Source organism: Oncorhynchus tshawytscha, linkage group LG20 (assembly GCF_018296145.1).
Source record: "Oncorhynchus tshawytscha isolate Ot180627B linkage group LG20, Otsh_v2.0, whole genome shotgun sequence".
Lineage (NCBI taxonomy): Eukaryota > Metazoa > Chordata > Actinopteri > Salmoniformes > Salmonidae > Oncorhynchus > Oncorhynchus tshawytscha.
The window spans coordinates 34,041,971-34,064,115 of record NC_056448.1 but is presented as its reverse complement, the minus strand read 5'-3'; the positions used below and the strand labels follow the sequence as shown (position 1 = coordinate 34,064,115).

The window sequence follows — 22,145 nt, the reverse complement described above, 5'->3', positions numbered from 1 at the left end:
AAACAGGTTAACCTTCACAAGGCTGCGAGGCCAGGCCAGGATGTGTACTCAGAGGATGCGCTTACAAGCTGGCAAGTGTCTTCACTGACATTTTAAACCTTTCCCTGACCCAGTCTGTAACACCTACATGTTTCAAGCATACTACCATAGTCCCTGTGCCCAAGAATGCCAAAAACCTGTCTAAATGACTATTGCCCCGTAGCACTCACATTTGTAGAGTTCAACACCATAGTGTCCTCCAAGCTCATCACTAAGCTCAGGACCTTGGGATTGAACACCTGGACTTCCTGACTGGCCGCCCGCAGGTGGTGAGGGCAACAACACATCTGCCACGCTGACTCTCAACACGGGGGCCCTTCAAGAGTGAGTGCTTAGTTCCCTCCTGTACTCCCTGTTCACCCTTGATTGCCTGTCCGCGCACAACATTAATACCATCATTACCTTTGCTGACGACACAACAGTACTAGACCTGTTCACCGAAGACGATGAGACAGCCTATAGGGAGTAAGTTAAGTGTTCTGGCAGTGTGGTGCCAGGAAAACAACCTCTCCCTCAACATCAGCCTGACAAAGGAGCTGATTGTGGAATATAGGAAACTGAGGCCGAGTACACCCCATCCACATCGCCCTTAGATCCTCAAAAAGTTATACAGTTGCACCATTGAGAGCATCTTGACTGGCTGCATCACCGCTTGGTGCATTTAAACATTTCCTCTCTGCATTGTTGTGAAGTAAATCAATAAGCTTTTTACTGTTGTTTACGAAGCATGTGACAAATCACATTTTATTTTAGAAAAGATCTGTGATGTTGAAAGAGGTCTCAAAGGAGCATAGGTTTAAAGGTTTATGTGTGTGTGCACATCTCAGTCACCATAACTCAACCCAATTGAACATTTATGGGAGACTCTGAGATAGCGTTTTCCACCACCATCAACAAAACACCAAATTATGGAATTTCTTGTTGCAGAATTGTGTCACATCCCTCCAATACAGTTCCAGACACTTGTAGAATCTATGCCAAGGCTCATTGAAGCAGCTCTGGCGACTCGCGGTCCAACACCCTATGAAGACGCTTTCTGTTGGTTTTTCTTTTCTTTTGGCAGTTACCTGTATATTTCATGCACATGAAAGGTTTATCTTACAAGTACACCTTTTCACCTGTGACAACCTATTTTATATTGTAGATTATAGGCTGTTTGCTGAGCTTACACTGACCCTCCATATATTAGTTGAGTATAGCTCCATCTTCTGGGCATATGCTATGCACAGCACTTCAGGTAGGGTTTACAGGGACTTTTTGTTTCCACAAGAATCACACAAATGTCCTTAGGTTCCCTCATACTGGCAGGCCTATTTTATTTTAGGTTTTCATTAAACCGTCCAAATGATTACCAATGATGAAATACATATCAATGTTTTCTCCCCGTCTCGTTCATATTGCTTAAATAACAACACCACACGCCATGAAAGTGAAACCAAGCTATACAAAATCATTATAGTACCCATGCAGTGCGATACATTTAAAATTCTTTAAAAATAATATATACAAATAATCAAAATCATTCATTACAAAAAAGCGTGTCAGGTTCCACATGTCTCCTCACTGGCTCTCCTTCAGTGCAGGATGTGATGGTCATCAGCTGATGTTTACAAGGTACTGAGAAACTCTTTGACCTGGATGAAAAGCACACAACAAGCTGTTAGCACACAACAAGCTGTTAGCACACAACAAGCTGTTCGCACACAACAAGCTGTTCGCACACAACAAGCTGTTAGCACACAACAAGCTGTTAGCACATCATGACCATGTGTATGTGACAAATACAATTTGATTTGATGAATATGGATTAGCGTCAATGTAATTGGTGTGTCAGGTCAGTCTAAACATTTGATGTGGACACAATATGGCGCAAAGCTTAGACGTGCGAGAGGATGACAGTACTACCACTGGACAGGAAGTGCAGGAACAATTTACCTCAATGTGTGTGTGTTTTACTAATGTCTTTTTTGATATCAGTTGTAGCATCTGTGTTTACCCTCAACATTCAATGGCTACATTAGCAGCTCTTCAGGCCTCATTTCCATAAATTAAACGTTGAGTGTGTGTGTGTCTGGGTGCGTATCTTTATCAACATCCCTCTACTAATAATTCAACTGTAGTCAGTGATAACAGGATGTTTTTCACTACTACCCTCCAAACAGCATGTTTCAAAAATACCAGCTAAATATAGTCACATCTAGATACCTCTGAAGACACTGCTGCATTAAAAATAAGTACCAATTTCCATGAAAAACAAATTGGCTGTATTCTTACCTTTTCCACCATGTCCGCACCCTTGACCTGGTCAACTTTGAAATCTTCGTTAACATCTAGCGTCAGAATGGGCACGTTATTCAAATACTTATACTCCATGCTGTGGGTCAGGGCCAAGAGGGAATGGGACATACAGTTAGTGACAACAACGCAAGACACACACACACACACCGCTTATGCAATAAACTACATATTTTTTACTCAGGTCAGGCTTCTTAATGGTTGTTTCCTTGTTATTTAAAGGTTATTTCCTTTAAAGCCTGGATCTGCAGTTGCTTTTCACAACAGAAGCTGCTTGTGTTGAGAGAGAAAAAATAGAGTTTGATGGAAAAACAGGGGTTTGGCCCAGCCCTACTTTATTTCTTCACTCTCACAACAAAAGCATTGGGGCAGCTTCTGCTGTGAAAAACAACTGCGGATCTGAGCCCTGATCTGCAATTTCTTTTCCCCACAGAAGCCGCCCCACTGCTTGTGTTGTGAGAGATACATTTATTTGTTTGAACGAAAACATGTGGGTTTTGTCCAGCCATAGCCGCTGGACTGGGCTTGGGGAAAGGTGCGTTTTTGCGCTAAATCCCACCAACTCTAATGACCTTCATTGTCCCTCATATCCCCAAGCCAGCCCAGCGGCTATGGCTGGGCCAAAACCAATGCTTTTGTTCAAACTCTATTTTTTCTCTCTCACAACACAAGCAGTGGGGAGGCTTCTGTTGTAAAAAAAGCAACTGAGGGTTTAAGCAGAAATGGCTTTGTAAGGGAAGACATCCATCTTTGTAAGGAAATTCACAGCTCACAATAGACCTCAGAAACAAGCCTGTTTCCTGTCTCGTCCACCTTAATCTTGTTCCCACACTTCCACCCAAATGCATGAAGTCTGGTGGACCAACACATCAAACTTGGCCTTCGCTAGCCAATAGAGATTAATTGGTTTTATCTACCAGCCAATCATGTCCCACAGCCCCTTCCCCCTAACCCTCCCCCGTACACTATCACACCACAAGCACAGAGCCACGACTCAGTCGTGTGATTCCCTCAAATTAAACGATGACATTTACTTTACTCACTAGATCACTCCCATAAAATGTTATGGTCACTTCCACTAAGGCCAACTTTGAGTGGTTGATATCCCAGTCTTACATGTGATGTGCGCAATAGCCTGGATACGAGGTTACATCCATCTATAAAATGTAAAGGTTTAAGCTTTTATTTAATGCTCCTACACACACATGCACAGACACACATCCCTGCCTCAACCCACTCCCTTCCTCCCTCCCTCACAACACCAACACTCCCTTCCAACACCAACACTCCCTTCCTCCCTCACAATACCACCAACAGTCCCTCCCTTCCTCCCTCTCACCACATGGTTTTTTGCTGCAGCCAGCTCTCATGTTTGAAGTGAAGTTTCTCCAGGTACTCCAGTGGAATGCCCTGCTCCTCCTCTCTGCCTCTCCGATGCAGCCTCTCCATGCATCTCTACACACACACACACACACACACACACACACACACACAAGGACCAGTGTAATTACATTGTTACCACACAGGTATAGTGTACCTTAATTTAATGTTTTTATTTTCTTTTTAGCATGAGGTGTATTCCAGTACATTAAACAACAATAGGCTACACTATATAATCGACTACAATGTCATTTAAATGTTTTGTACGGTAAGTTCCTGATGAACATGTAGTGAGGTCAAATTAGTTGCTGACCTCTGGTGCGGCTCGGAGGTAGATGATGCCATCCAGCTCGATGTGTTTTCCAAACTGTTTATGGAGCCAGCCGTGCCAGTCCTGGTAGATGGACCACTCTGTCTCGTTCAGACACTCACTCTCATACAGGTTTGCCGCAAAGATGTACCTGGAAACAGACCCAACAACAAAAATGTACCTGATTTCCCGTAGAGCATGGCGCTTGCAATGTCAGGATTGTGGGTTCGATTCCCACGGGGGACCAGTATGAAAAAGGTAAGAAAATGTATGCACTCACTACTGTAAGTTTCTCTTGATACGAGCATCTGCTAAATGACCGACACAGACACAACAAAGCTGTTACTGGACACAGACACAACAACAACAAGGCTGTTCCTGGACACAGACACAACAAAGCTGTTCCTGGACACAGACACAACAAAGCTGTTCCTGGACACAGACACAACAAAAATGTTCCTGGACACAGACACAACAAGGCTGTTCCTGGACACAGACACAACAACAACAAGGCTGTTCCTGGACACAGACACAACAAAGATGTTCCTGGACACAGACACAACAACAACAAGGCTGTTCCTGGACACAGACACAACAACAACAAGGCTGTTCCTGGACACAGACACAACAAAGATGTTCCTGGACACAGACACAACAAGGCTGTTCCTGGACACAGACACAACAAAGATGTTCCTGGACACAGACACAACAAAGCTGTTCCTGGACACAGACACAACAACAACAAGGCTGTTCCTGGACACAGACACAACAACAACAAAGATGTTCCTGGACACAGACACAACAAGGCTGTTCCTGGACACAGACAACAACAACAAAGCTGTTCCTGGACACAGACACAACAACAACAAAGATGTTCCTGGACACAGACACAACAACAACAAAGATGTTACTGGACACAGACACAACAACAACAAAGATGTTCCTGGACACAGACACAACAACAACAAAGATGTTCCTGGACACAGACACAACAACAACAAAGATGTTCCTGGACACAGACACAACAACAACAAAGATGTTCCTGGACACAGACACACCAACAAAGCTGTTCCTGGACACAGACACAACAACAAAGCTGTTACTGGACACAGACACAACAACAACAAAGATGTTCCTGGACACAGACACAACAACAACAAAGATGTTCCTGGACACAGACACAACAACAAAGCTGTTACTGGACACAGACACAACAAAGATGTTCCTGGACACAGACACAACAACAACAAAGATGTTCCTGGACACAGACACAACAAAGATGTTCCTGGACACAGACACAACAACAACAAAGATGTTCCTGGACACAGACACAACAACAACAAAGATGTTCCTTGACACAGACACAACAACAACAAAGATGTTCCTGGACACAGACACAACAACAACAAAGATGTTCCTGGACACAGACACAACAACAACAAAGAGGTTCCTGGACAATGACACCAACAACAAAGATGTTCCTGGACACAGACACAACAACAAAGATGTTCCTGGAAACAGACAACAACAACAACAAAGGACATATGAGAGTGGTGTGTTTAGAAGCAATGTTAGAGAACTACTTCCTTGGTTATAGAACTCTAAACCCTATCCTTGCTATCATATCTTAGACCCTATCCTTGGCATCCAATCTAAGATGACATGTAACGTTACCAAGGTTGACTCTCCTGGTGAGATGTCCTGTTCATCCATACCTGTCACTGTAGACGGAGCGCTCGAAGAACTGCACAGGGTTCTCTGCCTCTCTGAGCTTCCCATTGGTGGATTTCATCTGGGCGCGGACCCTGCTCATGCAAGCGTAGGTCTGGAAGGTGTAGGCCCATCTCTCTGGCTTCTCATACATCATCTGCAGCACGTTACTACCACTCTTCTGGGACATGGTCAGCTCCTGGGGACAAAGAGGAGAAGGTGGGATTAATACTGAGGCTAAGAGAGATACAATACCATTAAATGTACTGTATACCCTTGCACATCAAAGAATACCAACCACAGAAATACCACAGCAATACAGTTATAATCAAAGAGTTATCACAGATATATTGTATTATGTGTGTGTGTGTATATTCTGTAGCATCGCGCTGTAGGCTAACCCCTACTGAGTGAACAGAGAGTGGTGCAAGGCTCTGTGTGTGTGTGTGTATCACAGGAGGTTGGTGGCACCTTTATCCGGGAGAAAGGGCTTGTGGTAATGGCTGAAGCGGAATAAGTGGAAGGGTATCAAATACATTAAACAAATGGTTTCCATGTGTTGAATCCATTCCAATTGCACCGTTCCAGCAATTATTATGAGCCGTCCTACCCTCAGCAGCCTCCACTGGTGTGTATGTGTGTGTGTGGTTGGTTAGGTGGTCCAATCTGACCACCGGATAATGTGTTTCCAGTTTGGTCACTGCACACATAACTCATCATTCAAAACCTCTCTTCAATTTCGGCATGGGTGTGGTCAGTGTAGAACTTTAGTAGCCATTTCCAGTGGTGGAAAAAGTACCCAATTGTCATACTTCAGTAAAAGTAAAGATACCTTAATAGAAAATGACTCAAGTAAAAGAGAAAGTCACCCAGTAAAATACTACTTGAGAAAAAGTCTAAAAGTATTTGGTTTTAAACATAGTTAGTTATCAAAATTCTATGTAATTGCTAAAATATTATACTTAAAACTATAAGTAAAAGTATAAATAATTTCAAATTCCTTATATTAAGCAAGCCAGATGGCACCATTTTCTAGTTTTTTATTTATTTACGGATAGGCAGTAGCACACTCCAACATAATTTACAAACGAAGCATGTGTGTTTAGCGAGTCAGCCAGATCAGAGGCAGTAGGGATGACCAGGGATGTTCTCTTGATAAGTGCATGAATTTGACAATTTTTCTGTCCTGCTAAGCATTCAAAATGTATGTAGTAAAAAAGTACATCATTTTAATTAGGAATGTTGTAAAGTAAAAGTTGTCAAAAATATAAATAGTAAAGTAAAGTACAGATACCCCAAAAAACTACTTCAGAAGTACTTTAAAATATATTTTACTTAAGTACTGTACACCACTGGTATTTCTCAATGAAAACATCCAAAGGTAGCGTGTCTGATTCTAATGGTGGTGGGAGAGTGTTGGGGATGGGCATAGTACTTATTCACCATGTGGTGTAACAATAATGTCAGAATACCTCTTGATATTACAGTGGACAAACCCAGCTGACTATGTAGAGTGAGAAACTGAAATAGTAGGACAGACATATTTGACATGATTGAACTGAAGATTGTGGTGGGGTGATGTATGTTGGGTGGGGCAGCCAGGGTGTAGTGGTGATCAGTAGTGGTGCCCTGCCCCGTCGCCATACTCAGCTGTTCAGGGTGGGGGCCATCTTTCCCCTGGGTGTCTATTCGAACAGACACTGACCAGTGCAGAGTGGGACAGATGGCAGCTGCTGTATTATTCTAAACACAGCACATACTGTACACACACACTAGACTAGGACAGTATGTACCGTATACAGGGGGATTTAGAATACCGTAAATAATAATAATAATTAAATAACAATAATTGGCTGTGGGGTTGCGTACTATGCCAACGCTTAGAACTAACTATAAGTTAAAGTTGCACCGCCAATTCCTTGTTGCTAAAACTCAAATAGTTAGCCTAATTTCAGTTTATGTGACAAAATAAGATAGTATAGTGTAGAGGAATCATTGTACCATCCAAACCGCTGTGAAATATACTTTCAATAACTAATAATATTGTTGTTTCAGCTGTTTGAAGCTGGTGTACAAACCAGAGAGTAAAAGATACAAAAACAAAACTTAAGAATGGGGAGTATAGAAATAGCGCACATAGAACAGATCTACCGCTTCTTAGACTTGCTTTCAAGTAGAATAATAGGTCTATAACTCATATTTCTATGTGAATTTGGTCAAGTCACCCAAAAAGTTACATATTGCCACTTTAACTATCTACGATGTGCCAAATAAATTATCTCCAGCTCAGGAATCCAGCTATGCACTTGGTTTGCTAACTTGCTAGATATGTGGCTAGCTTACAAGATCACACTTCTAGGTTACAGCAGAGAATCTGCCCACGGTAAATAAATACATTTGGAAAGAAATAGCGCCCCTTGTATGCACTGCCGGTAATACTGTATACTCCGGTATGATACAGGAACGGTATGAAGGTATTAACATCTCAATAACCCCAACCCAAACACTCAATGCACACTGTCATACTAAGGGCAGGCATGACACAGAGCTGTCTATCATGCCACAGAGCTATCACACACACAGAAAAATATGTATCGACACAACAATTACATTTTAAATATCCGTACACCAGGGGTAGGCAACCCTGGTTCTGGAGTGACGCAGGCACCAGAACTGTTAAATTTACTGTTGAATCATCAAACTGATCAATGAGCCCAGTTGGTCAGGTGTGGTACCTAGTTAGAACAATACCCTGCATTACCTGTGGCATTCCGGGAAGAGGTTTGCTTACCCCTGCCATACACCCTGACTAGATCCTTACTAGCAGCTGTCCCATTATGACAACATTCAGGGTTCCACTCTGACTGGTTTCATCAGTTCATTCCTCCAGGGATGAATGTTATCTAGGTTACGTTCAAAATGGCACCCTATTCCCTAAATTGTACACTACTTACACGACTACAGCACTATGGGCCCTGGTCAAAAGTAGAGCACTACATAGGGAATAGGGTGCCATTTGGGACGGATACCTAATCTAATTTCTGATGAGTTCCTGGAGTTAGTAACTGGATAGAACTTTAAACCACTAGGGAGAGAGCGGATAAATAACACTCTCTTCCACTTATCTATAGGTCAGAAATATTCAGCCCTGATCCAGACATGTATGCATGAGACATGCAAGTAGTGGCCGATCTTACCATCTGAAGTTGAACTCTTTGCATGGGTTAGTATGTATACCGTCTGTGTGTGTTCATTAATCACAGGTCAAACTCATTTGAGGGATGGGTGAAAGTTCGGTCAGATAAGCATACTGTACCTCAAACTCGCTGTGTTGTGTTTGTACATTGCACCACCTGGCGATGGGTTCGGGCACTACTTCCCAGTCTTTGCTCTGCTCTTCCAGAAGGCGCACGAATGTAGATTTGCCCGCCGCTGCGGAAATGATACTGAAGTCAGTTTCCATTTCTCCGACTGCTATACAATTTCAAGTTCAACCATATCAATATCTATTTACAATCTTTAAGGACATTTCAGTTGAAAATAACTACAGTATTGTGACTACATTTCTAACTAGAATATCACGGAAGCCTTGGTGCGTGACATTAAACACATTGTCATAGTGATTTCTTTTTAACCATTACTTATCCTGCGCATCAGCTAGCTAACGTTACATTATTTTATTTAATCAACGCTAGCGACAAGGCACGCTCTATAGTTAAACGTTTTAGTTACGAGCTAGCTAGGGACAGTATAGCAATTGTATTACTTTTAGCAATCCTACATCCAAGTTGGTGACCAGTTTAAACTAGCGTTACTTACCAATGTTGCCTTCTATTGAAATTCGTTTGGTCTTGTCCATAGTGTCGTTTAAGAGACTAGGACCTGCTCTCTTCGGCGGCGTGGGGGACATATTTTTATTTTATTTTTTAGATATGTGGTCTATTTGTCTTGAACTCGAAGGTTTCGTTTCAGCTGTCTGGACTGTAGTATCTTCAATTCAGATGCAATTGGTTCAGAAGGCGCGTTGTGGCTGAAACTGGCGGCAACAGCTTAGTCACACTGTAAGCAGCCTATCATGGGAGTTTCCTCAGGTCCGTGGTAGGAGGGAGATCGCCCCACCTACTATTTTACTGTTTGTTGCGCCACTGGTTATAACGACCCTATTCAACGGATATTTTATTTATTTTATTTAACCAGGTAGGCTAGTTGAGAACAAGTTCTCATTTACAACTGCGACCTGGCCAAGATAAAGCATAGCAGTGTGAACAGACAACACAGAGTTACACATGGAGTAAACAATTAACAAGTCAATAACACAGTAGAAAATATATAGTCTATATACATTGTGTGCAAAAGGCATGAGGTAGGCGAATAATTACAATTTTGCAGATTAACACTGGAGTGATAAATGATCAGAAGGTCAAGTACAGGTAGAGATACTGGCGTGCAAAAGAGCAGAAAAGTAAATAAATATAAACAGTATGGAGATGAGGTAGGTCAATTGGGTGGGCTATTTACCGATAGACTATGTACAGCTGCAGCGATCGGTTAGCTGCTCAGATAGCAGATGTTTGAAGTTGGTGAGGGAGATAAGTCTCCAACTTCAGCGATTTTTGCAATTCGTTCCAGTCACAGGCAGCAGAGAACTGGAACGAAAGGTAGCCAAATGAGGTGTTGGCTTTAGGGATGATCAGTGAGATACACCTGCTGGAGCAGGTTGATCAATATGATTTTATCATCACGAGCCATAAACTACAGGTCTACATTCTTCTCCAGAGAAGTGAGACTCAAGACAATCGGTTTAGGCTACTTTATTTCCCACAAAATGTAGACAAAGATAATCTGATCAAAGAACACCTTTATTTCCATCCTAAACAGCATTCAGTATTGTACAGTTCAGTAACTTTCATCACCCTTAGCCAATTCATATTTACAACTCAGTCATCAGAATATACTCTTACAGCAAGGGGAATATACAGACAGGGGATCAAATTTTGCATGTGATGAACAAGCATTTTCTGGTTCTCAGAGAAGCATGGCAGATGGCTTTGTTACTTTACCACCTTCTGATCAACACAATCATGTTAATTTTCTAAAGCTATGTCAAAATAACACATTGATATAAGTAAGAAGGAAATATGACATGGTGGAAAAGGGGGAAAAGAAACAACCTCTAAAAAGAGACCTAATAACATTCTTTAATATAGACTTTCCAGCTACCAAAATATGATAAAGCAAAATCTTGTCATTGTTGTATTTACAGTATGGATTTCATAGCAGAAGTTAGTTGCATCTCCATATCAAATCTTCCTGAAAAGATAGTATAAAATGGCATTTAAATATATTCCATTGTACTCATGTCTTACTGCATACTATAGTAGTAGGTCTATAGTTAAGTCCTATAACAGCAACGTGTCTCAGTACCAATATCTATCACTTTAAATCACCACTACCTCTGAATAACACACACAGAAAGAAAAGCATTTGCTCCTCCCATCTGTATGAATGGAAATAGTAAATTGTTTATATTTTGAAGAGTGGCATGACCATTATTGCATAGTAAACATTTTCATTTTGGATTCCATCCCTCTGCAGCACAGCAATACATTACTCAACAGAACTTACAAAAGGCATAGGAAATCACACTATTGAAAGAAGCATACGCTGATAGTACTGAATGTGCTGTTATAGTTTACTACGTGGCTCATCACTTTAGTAACATTATATGGGAAGATAATGCAACAGAGCCTAAATGACGTAGTTCAGTAGTTTCTAAAAGAGAAGAGACAGCATATTTGCTTGCCGTAAAGGAAAAACATTCAGGCAAAGAGGTCAGGAAACTGTTCAAAGTGCTTCATGGCTGGTAAGACAAAGGGCAAGGGAACACCCCATCTTTGTTTATAAAAGTACAGTAACTATGGTAGCCTGAGTACCAGTCTGTTTGTGCTATCATGCCAACTCTCGGTCACTGATTGTCATGCCGAACCGGTTTGACTTGACAATGACAGCAATGGAGAAGGCAAGAGCAGAAACAGATCTGGGACATGGCTATAACTACAGTGCTCTTGGCCTCAAAGAAAAGATTTTACTTGTATACTGTATGTGGCCCATCAAATACAGCTTTTGCCATTACTGGTATTGTAACAGTTTAAACTACTGTAGTCGTATCTAGACCTGACTTGAAAACAAACAACAAAAAATGACCATATGTTGAGGCAAATTAAAACATGGACCCAAACCTCAGATTTAAATGTCTCCATTCATATTAAAGATTCTCTTTTATAGCAACATAAAGTAACACTACAATGGGAATCTCAGAGAAAGCCAGTAAGGGCAAATGTTCCCTTTGTAGCCACCAGAATGTTGTGCACTTCCTTTGTTGTTCTGTGGGAGAGTGAGTGTGAACTAGCCTCGTACTACCATCCTGAACTCGCAAGCTTACATAAATATGTTTGCCTTCACTGACATATTTATGTAGGCTCACAAGATGAGGATGGTAGTACGAGGCTAAGCATGAACCATAAATCAGGCACTTCAAAATATCAACACTGTTTGATGGATTATACCAACTCTGTTTACAGTTTATCAATGGATGTTTGATGGATTATATATCAACTCTTGTTTGGCGAGTTATGTGAACTCTATTGGGGTTTTGGTTAGCCCACAAGCCATTTAATCCAGTCATCTTATTATATCAAGACTAGGCAATGGGGTCATTTCTTCAACCTAACGTAAGGAGTTTTGTTGCAGTTATCACCAATGTGACCAATATGCTAAAATATTTGTACAATAATTATGTAGTCCTTTATTTCTGACATAGCCTCTATCTATGAAGGTGCCAACTATAGTGGTAGGTTTTGTAGAAGCATCTGATAAATATACACCAAATAGAGGAAGCTAATAAATACCAGTGATTTCAGTTTTGGGGATCGGTCCAAATTAATGCAACCATAATGAGCACATACCAGCTCAGACAGTAGTCTAGTACTCCCTCATAGTCTAACCCCAGCTCAGACAGTAGTATAGTACTCCCTCATAGTCTAACCCCTTTGCCTATGACAGTGTAAGACTTTTCCTTACTTACCTGGCTTTCTTGAGAACATTTCCCCAAAGTTAGCGTATGCTGTATACACATAGCCAGTGCAGGGCAGGGTAGAAGGGACATCTGTGCAAAAATAATAGTAGACTACCATAGAGTTAAAAGGATAAGTCAGTCTGGGTTTATCTGTCCTTGGTGGTCAGTTTATCAATCAGCTCCTGGAGTGGCACCAGCTCTTTCCTGTCAATCAAGTTAAACTCCTGAAAGAGACAGGAAGACCTGGATTAAAGCAGGCGATTGCTACAGATTGGCGATGGATACACTGTAGATTGTAAAGCACTTTGAACATCTGGAAAAGCGCTACATAAACCCAATCAAGTGCTACCATCTTTATGTCTCAGTCCTGCTGTAAAAAGGGTCATTGCCTCTAGTTCTTGGTCGCATACACTGAGGATAGCCTGGCTGCCACTGTTTGAGTCAACATCAAATGAGCTAGCTGAAGCAGATATAAAAAGACTGGTAACCAGGTATTTCCATCTTTAACTTTTAAATGTAGCCTTGCCAGAACTACACCATTACCAATGTAGCCTACTGCTGAAATAATAGCCTTGGGAACCAGACTACATTGATAGTGGGCTCCGGTCCAGTACCTGAACAAAGAAGATGAAGTGTTTGAAGGAGGTGTTGAGGTGGGCCTCCTCCTGCAGCTGCATTACAGAGTCAAAGTGTTGGTGGTAGATGTGGGCGTAGACCCTGAACAGGCGTTTCAGGATTGTCTTGGCCACAGACATAAAGTTCCGTCTGAACGGGACACCTTGAGTGCAAAGGTACAAAGTATATAGATTTACAGTGCCTTGCGAAAGTATTCGGCCCCCTTGAACTTTGCGACCTTTTGCCACATTTCAGGCTTCAAACATAAAGATATAAAACTGTATTTTTTTGTGAAGAATCAACAACAAGTGGGACACAATCATGAAGTGGAACGACATTTATTGGATATTCCAAACTTTTTTAACAAATCAAAAACTGAAAAATTGGGCGTGCAAAATTATTCAGCCCCCTTAAATTAATACTTTGTAGCGCCACCTTTTGCTGCGATTACAGCTGTAAGTCGCTTGGGGTATGTCTCTATCAGTTTTGCACATCGAGAGACTGAAATTTTTTCCCATTCCTCCTTGCAAAACAGCTCGAGCTCAGTGAGGTTGGATGGAGAGCATTTGTGAACAGCAGTTTTCAGTTCTTTCCACAGACTCTCGATTGGATTCAGGTCTGGACTTTGACTTTGGCCATTCTAACACCTGGATATGTTTATTTTTGAACCATTCCATTGTAGATTTTGCTTTATGTTTTGGATCATTGTCTTGTTGGAAGACAAATCTCCGTCCCAGTCTCAGGTCTTTTGCAGACTCCATCAGGTTTTCTTCCAGAATGGTCCTGTATTTGGCTCCATCCATCTTCCCATCAATTTTAACCATCTTCCCTGTCCCTGCTGAAGAAAAGCAGGCCCAAACCATGATGCTGCCACCACCATGTTTGACAGTGGGGATGGTGTGTTCAGGGTGATAAACTGTGTTGCTTTTACACCAAACATAACATTTTGCATTGTTGCCAAAAAGTTCAATTTTGGTTTCATCTGACCAGAGCACCTTCTTCCACATGTTTGGTGTGTCTCCCAGGTGGCTTGTTGCAAACTTTAAACAACACTTTTTATGGATATCTTTAAGAAATGTCTTTCTTCTTGCCACTTCCATAAAAGGCCAGATTTGTGCAATATACGACTGATTGTTGTCCTATGGACAGAGTCTCCCACCTCAGCTGTAGATCTCTGCAGTTAATCTAGAGTGATCATGGGCCTCTTGGCTGCATCTCTGATCAGTCTTCTCCTTGTATGAGCTGAAAGTTTAGAGGGACGGCCAGGTCTTGGTAGATTTGCAGTGGTCTGATACTCCTTCCATTTCAATATTATCGCTTGCACAGTGCTCCTTGGGATGTTTAAAGCTTGGGAAATCTTTTTGTATCCAAATCCGGCTTTAAACTTCTTCACAACAGTATCTCGGACCTGCCTGGTGTGTTCCTTGTTCTTCATGATGCTCTCTGCGCTTTTAACGGACCTCTGAGACTATCACAGTGCAGGTGCATTTATACGTAGACTTGATTGTATTTATCATTAGTCATTTAGGTCAACATTGGATCATTCAGAGATCCTCACTGAACTTCTGGAGAGAGTTTGCTGCACTGAAAGTAAAGGGGCTGAATAATTTTGCACGCCCAATTTTTCCATTTTTGACTTGTTAAAAAAGTTTGAAATATCCAATAAATGTCGTTCCACTTCATGATTGTGTCCCACTTGTTGTTGATTCTTCACAAAAAAATACAGTTTTATATCTTAATGTTTGAAGCCTGAAATGTGGCAAAAGGTCGCAAAGTTCAAGGGGGCCGAATACTTTCGCAAGGCACTGTATCAGGGTATAAAACAACTAAAGATAAATGGTGTCGCTTCACTGGAAATGCAATAAAGACATGGTTATGGCGAAACATGATGGACATGAACTCATACCTATCTTAGATGGAAAGAGTGTCTCATCATCGAGCTGGTCCTGCACCCAGGTCATTAGGTAATCAATGTACTTGGGAGCTGAGCATTTGATCGGTTTCTTGATGTTGGTTCCATCTGCCCAATGATACTCATATCTACACACAAAAAAAGTTACATGAATGGCAATGTATTATTATGACATAGGCAGAAAGGCAAGCAAGTCCACACACCCACACTTACTTAGGCCCAGCAGACATGACAGGACAGCTCTCTTCAGTGCAGAAGTCTGTTATGGTGCCATAAAGCATGTTGATCTGGTTGAAGAAATCTACAGCTGTGGACGTAAAGAAATAACAAGGATATGTGGCATTTTGAGGAGCATGTGAGCTGAGATCCAGAGCATTTATATCCTCCAGACAACATTCATATAGAAGAAAATAAAAGTTAGTGTTGGATCTCAGATCTAGTGTATTGGCAGACATAGGGGACACAATAGCCCTCTCACACAATCATTCAGCCCTCCAGAGTCGCCTCTCCGATAAGCAGACTACTAGAAATTAAATCTTGCTCAGTGCCCCTGATTAGCTTGAGACGACCATGCATCCCTCTCTCAAACACATATGACCTACGATGCACATTGAAGTCAGTAGAAGAGCAAAGCTCTGAAAGTTCCACCTGTCAAACCATCATTGCCTACTATACTGAGACATGAGAAATAGCAAATTGGACGTCCTTTTGCTAATCTCACAGCAGAAACTCAGACAGCTTGTCCGCTGAATGACTGGGTTAGGTCATCAGTGTGTGCCAGAGGAAGTGAGACATCCGCTGGATGAGTCATCCGTCTTGGTGGAAAACCAGAGACAGCAAAGAAAGCACCGACAGGGGTGGACAATCATCTCTGTTCAACATTCAATGTAGTTTCTGGTCTGGAGTTTGTTAAAATTCTTCCCAGATACTAGGCCCAATTCTTCACTGGAAATTAACTCCTCAGCCTTGCAGACTGCTATTGAAAATGAGTAGAGACTTAGAAGGGGATCAAGATTTGACACTATGTTAGTGGTGTTAAGGGGATAGAGAAGTGGATGTGTTCCTTACTGTTAACTGCCACCCACTCGTTTAAGTCTTCCCCATCGGGTAGCATGACAGCCATGCGCAAGTTCCCACTGCCCAGTGTCGCCTCGGCATGTTTCAGCAGCTCATACTGATGAGATCCCTCCGGGATGTTCTTCTTGGGCTTGAAGGTCTTGGACGACCGATTGCCACTGTGGGAGAAATTAGAATGGAAAGACAATGAACTGGACTAAGTGTGTGTTTCAAGTTATAAATGTCACATGCACACAAGCACAGTGAAATGCCTTTCTTGCTAGCTCCAACCCCAACAATACAGTAGTCAATAACAATGTAATACTAAAATTAACATAAGGTAGAACAAAAATATAACACAATATATAAAAAATAAGAACAAGATATAGTAAGCAAGCATTCTATATACAGGGTCAGTTCAAATACCATATTTAAAATGTCTAGGGATACTGAATCGATAGAGGTAGATATATATATAGGGATAAGGTGACTAGGCATCAGGATATGATGTTTGTATGTGAGTGGGTGTGCATGTGTGTAAAGTCAGTATAAATGTATGTGCATATTATGTATGTATGAGCAAATGGTTGAGTTGGTGTTTGTATGTGTGTTGGTGTGTCAGTGTGCAGCCCTGTGAGTGTTCATAGAGACTGCAAAATAAGAATAAAATACAAGGGTCAACTCAGATAGTCCGTGTAGCTATTTTGTTAGCTAACGTTACTTGTGTGTGTCAGGCAGGGAGATAAGGGAAGTGAAGTAGGGAGTGATACAGTAGGCTACTCATTTCTTTAAAATAAAGAAATTGTTACACAATAGAAGAGCATATAATATGTTGTTCAACAAAAGCTGACCTCACACACCCTCTGATTTTTTTTTTTACCGCCAAAGTACTCTTTGATAGTCAGCTAGTAACGTTAACAATTTGATTAAGAATTGAACTTACTCCAGTGTTTGACAATGTTATGTCAAAGAAAAAGCACTGATTGCAAAACGTATCTTTTCAGTCATAGCAAACTAGATAAGCTACGTAGCTGGCTAACAACTAAGGCCCATTTGCTTACATGTACTGTATGTAACGTTAGTTCGCCGGTTACCGTGATGATGTCACACATTTGCTAATTATTTAGAGAGACAGTCATAGCAAATTTAGCCAACTTTATTGCAATATACAATAATAGCTAGCTATTTGTTATAACGTTAGCTAGCTAGCTGAACTAGTTAGATATCGTGGCATTTAACAGTACAATTCAGCGTTCGGCTACAGACCTAGCTAAGTAGATAACTACCTAGCTAGCTAACTATCTATCCAACTAACTAACGTTACTGTACACTCCACATACACTCAGCTAGCTAGCATTTCCATGTTGTAGTTAGCCTAGCTATATGTGTTAGCCTATAACATTTTCACGGCTGGCTATGTTAATGTTAACACGTTAACCTGAAAAGGTAGGCACATTGAACAAAATAATACGTGGGAGACGAATACTCACAATAGAAAGCTCATGTTTCTCTTCTTTATAACGTTAAAGTAAAGCCTTCGTAAGACCGCGGTGTAGAGAGAGTGAAGTCAAAACAAATGCTTCCAGTGCAGTGTCAGGCTTGTCAAACTGGTCCAAATTACGGACTGTTTAAGCGGACCCTGAACTAAAACTTCGTCCTACGACTAAAATGTAGCTTTGTATCAGCGAGCTCTGCAACATCTAGCTACCTAGCCAAGCTATAAAGTCGACCGCCCAAAACGTTTGCTTATCTGGATGACTGACTAGCATTACTATGAGATCTGCTAAACTGCACAGCACATTTGATTACAGCAAACTTCAACGATCCCTACTTGGAAATTAATTCTCGCGATAGAATCCCATTCACGTTTCATAGTACTCTACTGTCACCAGCAGAGAGCAGTGTGGAATCATTTTTCTCTGGACATGATAGCGCCAACAGACACAGTTGCTCTGTTTCTTGCCATATACTTTGCAGTATTTAATTTTTTTGTACTTTTTACCCTCAATTGGTAGTTACAGTCTAATCCCATCACTGCAACTCCTGTACGGACTCAGGAGAAGCAAAGGTCGAGAGCCATGAATCCTCCGAAACACAACCCTGCCAAGCCACACTGCTACTAGATACAGTGCTCACTTAACCTGGAAGCCAGCAGCACCAATGTATGGGAGGAAACACGACTGAAGTCATCATGCATGCGCCCAACCCGCCACAAGGAGTCACTAGCACAATGGGACAAGGATATCCCGGCTGGCCAAACCCTCCCCTAACCCAGATGACGCTTGGCCAATTGTGCACCGATTGTGCTGGTCGCAAACCCAGGTCTGTAGTGACGCCTCAAGCACTGCGATGCATTGCCTTAGACTGCTGCGCCACTCGGGAAGCGTTACAATTTTTTCTTGTTCTAGACTTTTTTCTGTCATCGACATGAGGACCTTTTGAATGTTGCGTGCACGCACCACTCGGATCAACCAATCTGCGCTTCGCAGCTGTTCTGAAACCAAGAAATCCCGGACTCCCTCATCTTGTTAAGAGAAGCCGGATATATTGTCCCTGTCCATTCAGCCAGCAGGGTGTTCCGTCCATCGCACAGGAAGAAAGAACTCCCCGGGAGTTAAGCTAGTGGGTGTAGGTAGCCTAGTGATTAAGAGCATTAGGTCAGTAACTGAAAGGTCGCTGGTTTGAGTCCCCAAGCTGACTAGATGAAAATCTGTTGATGTTCCCTTGAGCAAGGCACTCTGGATAAGAGTGTCTCTGCTAAATGACAAAAATGTCAAAAGAAAGGGAGAAGGGTTTGTTTCATGATTAACAAAACATGGTGTGATAACATACATGAACTCAGGTCCTTTTGTTCTGGAATTCCTCTCCATCAAATGCCCAACCGCATTACCTCCAGAGAGAATTTTCTTCAGTCATCATCACTGCCGTGTATATCTCCCCAAAGCCGACACCACACAGAGCTCAAGGTACTACACTGGACTATGTGCAAACTGGAAACCGCATATTCTGAGGCCACATTTATTGTAGCTGGGGACTTTAATAAAGGAAATCGGAGGAAAACTCTACCAAAATTCTATCAACACATTTCCTGTGCTACATGCACATCAATAACTTTGGATCATTGCTACTCTCCCTTCCGGAATGGCTACAATGCCCTCCCCCGCCCTCCCTTTGGCAAGTCAGATCACACTTCAATTCTGCTCCTCCCCACCTATAGGCAGAAAATTAAGAAGGAAGCTCTTGTGGTAAGGACTGTTCAATGTTAGTCTGACCAATCAGAATATATGCTTCAAGATTGTTTTGATCACACGGACTCTGAAATGTTCCGTGCCGCCTCTGAGAAAAGTGTCGACGTTTACACTGACTCAGTGACTGGGTTCATCGGGAAGTACATAGAGGATGTTGTTCCTACTGTGATGGTAAGAACTTATCCAAACCCAAAAACGTAGATAGATCGCAGCATTCGCAACCACCGCATTTAACCATGGCAAGGCGACTGGGAACATGGACATGTACAAACTGACCAGCTATGACCTCCATAAGGCAATCACAGGTAAAACGACAGTACAAGGTGGAGTCACAATTCAACAGCTCAGACACGAGACGCACACTGAATAAAAATATAAAAGCAACATGCAACAATTTCAGTTCATATAAAGACATCAGTCAATTGAAATCAATGCATTAGGCCCTAATCTATGGATTTCACATAGGCCCACCCACTTGGGAGCCAGATCCACCCATTGGGGAGCCAGGCCCAGCCAATCAGAATTAGTTCTTCCCCCACAAAACGTGTTTATTACAGACAGAAATACTCCTCAGCAACCCCATCCCCCTCCTCAGACGATCCCATAGGTGAAGAAGCCGGATGTGGAGGTACTGGGCTGGTGTGGTTACACGTGGTCATTGGTTGTGAGGCCAGTTGGATGTACTGCCAAATTCTCTAAAAATACATCGGAGGCGGCTTATGGTAGAGAAATTAACATTCAATTCTCCTGCAACAGCTCTGGTGGACATGCCTGCAGTCAGCATGCCAATTGCATGCTCCCTGTAAACTTGAGACATCTGTGGTATTGTGTTGTGTGACAAAACTGCACATTTTAGTGTTGCCTTATATTGTCCTCAGCACAAGGTGCACCTGTGTAAAGATCATGCTGTTTAATCAGCTTCTTGATATACCACACCTGTCCGGTGGATGAATTATCTTGGCAAAAGAGAAATGCTCGCTAACAGGGATGTAAACATTTTAGAGAAATAAGCTTTTTGTGCAGATGGAATGTTTCTGGGAACTTTTATTTCAGCACATGAAAAATAGGACCAACACTTACTTGTTGCATTTATATTGTTGTTCAGTTTATGTGGCAGGGAACCCAGACAATCACAGATGATAAATGGAAAGTCAGTCACTTCGCGGACACCGAAGCCTCTCTCCCGGTCAAGCTAAACACCTTCTTTGACCGCTTTGAGGAAAACAATATAGAACCGCCAACGCAGGCCTCCGCCGTTCACAAGAACAGTGTGCTCTCATTTTCCATGGCTGACCTGAGTAACCCTCAGGTAACCCTTGCAAGGCTGCCGGCCCAGACGGCATCCCAAGCTGCATCCTCAGAGCATGTGCAGACCAGCTCGCTGGAGTGTTTACAGACATATTCAATCTCTACATATCCCAGTCTGTTGTCCCCACTTACTTCAAGATGTCTACCATTGTTCCTGTAACTAGAAAAACGAAGGTATCTGAACTAAATGACGATTGCCCCGTAGCACTAACTTCTGTCATGAAGTGCTTGAGAGGCAAGTTAAGGACCATGACACCTCCTTATTAACTGGCACCCTAGACCCACTAGAATTTGCCAATCTGGTCTCAGAGCATTTGGTATTGTTCTGTACGTAAATCCGAAATATTCCATTTAGTATGATGTGTTTAGTTTTGTATGGTATGTTTTAATTTCTGTGTGACCATCACCAATTTCGTATGATATGTTTCGAATTACAATTTGTTTTATATGTTATGAAATTTCAAAATGTACAATATGTTATGAATTTGCAAATGTACAATGTTACGAATTTGCTGGACATATGATACATAGCTATTTTGCAAAACGTTTGATATGTTACGAATTCTAACTAGGTGGCTAACTCTAGCTAGGCTAGGGGTTAGGAGTAAGATTAGGAGTTAGGTTAAGGTTAGGGGAAGGGTAAGCTAACATGTTAAGTAGTTGTAAAGTAGCTAAAAAAAGTTGAAAAGTTACTAAAATGCTATAGTTGTCCATGATGAGATTTGAACTCGCTTACACATCCAACCCGACCAACCACCCTACTTTAATTTTTTAGTAACAATCTCTCTCATGTAACCATTCAAAATGTAACATATCATACTAAATGGAGTAACTCAGATTCACGTACAGAATAATACGAAATGCTCTGAGACCAGGTTGAATTTGCATATCGGCCCCAACTGATCCACGGACGATGCAATCGCCATTGCACTGCACGCTGCCCTATCCTACCTGAACAAGGAATACCTATGTAAGAATGCTGTTTATCGATTACAGCTCAGCCTTGAACACCAGAATGCCCTCCAAGCTCATCACTAAGCTCAGGGTCTGTATCCGTCCCTGCGCAACTGGTTACTTGAGTTCCTGGCGGGCTGACCCCAAGGGGTGAAGGTAGGCAACAACACATCCACCATGCTGATCCTCAACATGGGGGACCCACAGGGGTGCGTGCACAGCCCCCTCCAGTACTTCTTGTTC

The 22,145-nt window shown here is 42.0% G+C and overlaps 2 protein-coding genes across 3 annotated transcripts; both read right to left on the bottom strand.

Moving 5' to 3' along the window:
• Positions 1–1,325: 1,325 nt before the first annotated feature.
• On the bottom strand, positions 1,326–9,789 carry LOC112220161 (deoxycytidine kinase). Of its 2 annotated transcripts, none has more exons than XM_024381842.2 (7): positions 9,554–9,789; positions 9,051–9,166; positions 5,740–5,933; positions 4,028–4,175; positions 3,674–3,789; positions 2,314–2,413; positions 1,326–1,696 (listed from the first exon to the last, which is right to left on the bottom strand). In XM_024381842.2, the coding sequence occupies exons 1-7, from the start codon at positions 9,642–9,644 to the stop codon at positions 1,559–1,561; spliced, it is 903 nt and encodes a 300-aa protein (XP_024237610.1). In that variant the 5' UTR covers positions 9,645–9,789; the 3' UTR covers positions 1,326–1,558. The 2 variants fall into 2 exon arrangements, with proteins under 2 accessions (XP_024237610.1, XP_024237609.1); XM_024381841.2 differs by having other exon boundaries at positions 1,326–1,673; positions 9,554–9,787.
• Positions 9,790–10,575: 786 nt separating this feature from the next.
• On the bottom strand, positions 10,576–18,176 carry LOC112220162 (MOB kinase activator 1B). The gene is made up of 6 exons (XM_024381843.2): positions 17,883–18,176; positions 16,405–16,571; positions 15,550–15,643; positions 15,331–15,464; positions 13,424–13,587; positions 10,576–13,033 (listed from the first exon to the last, which is right to left on the bottom strand). The coding sequence occupies exons 1-6, from the start codon at positions 17,894–17,896 to the stop codon at positions 12,956–12,958; spliced, it is 651 nt and encodes a 216-aa protein (XP_024237611.1). The 5' UTR covers positions 17,897–18,176; the 3' UTR covers positions 10,576–12,955.
• Positions 18,177–22,145: the final 3,969 nt, after the last annotated feature.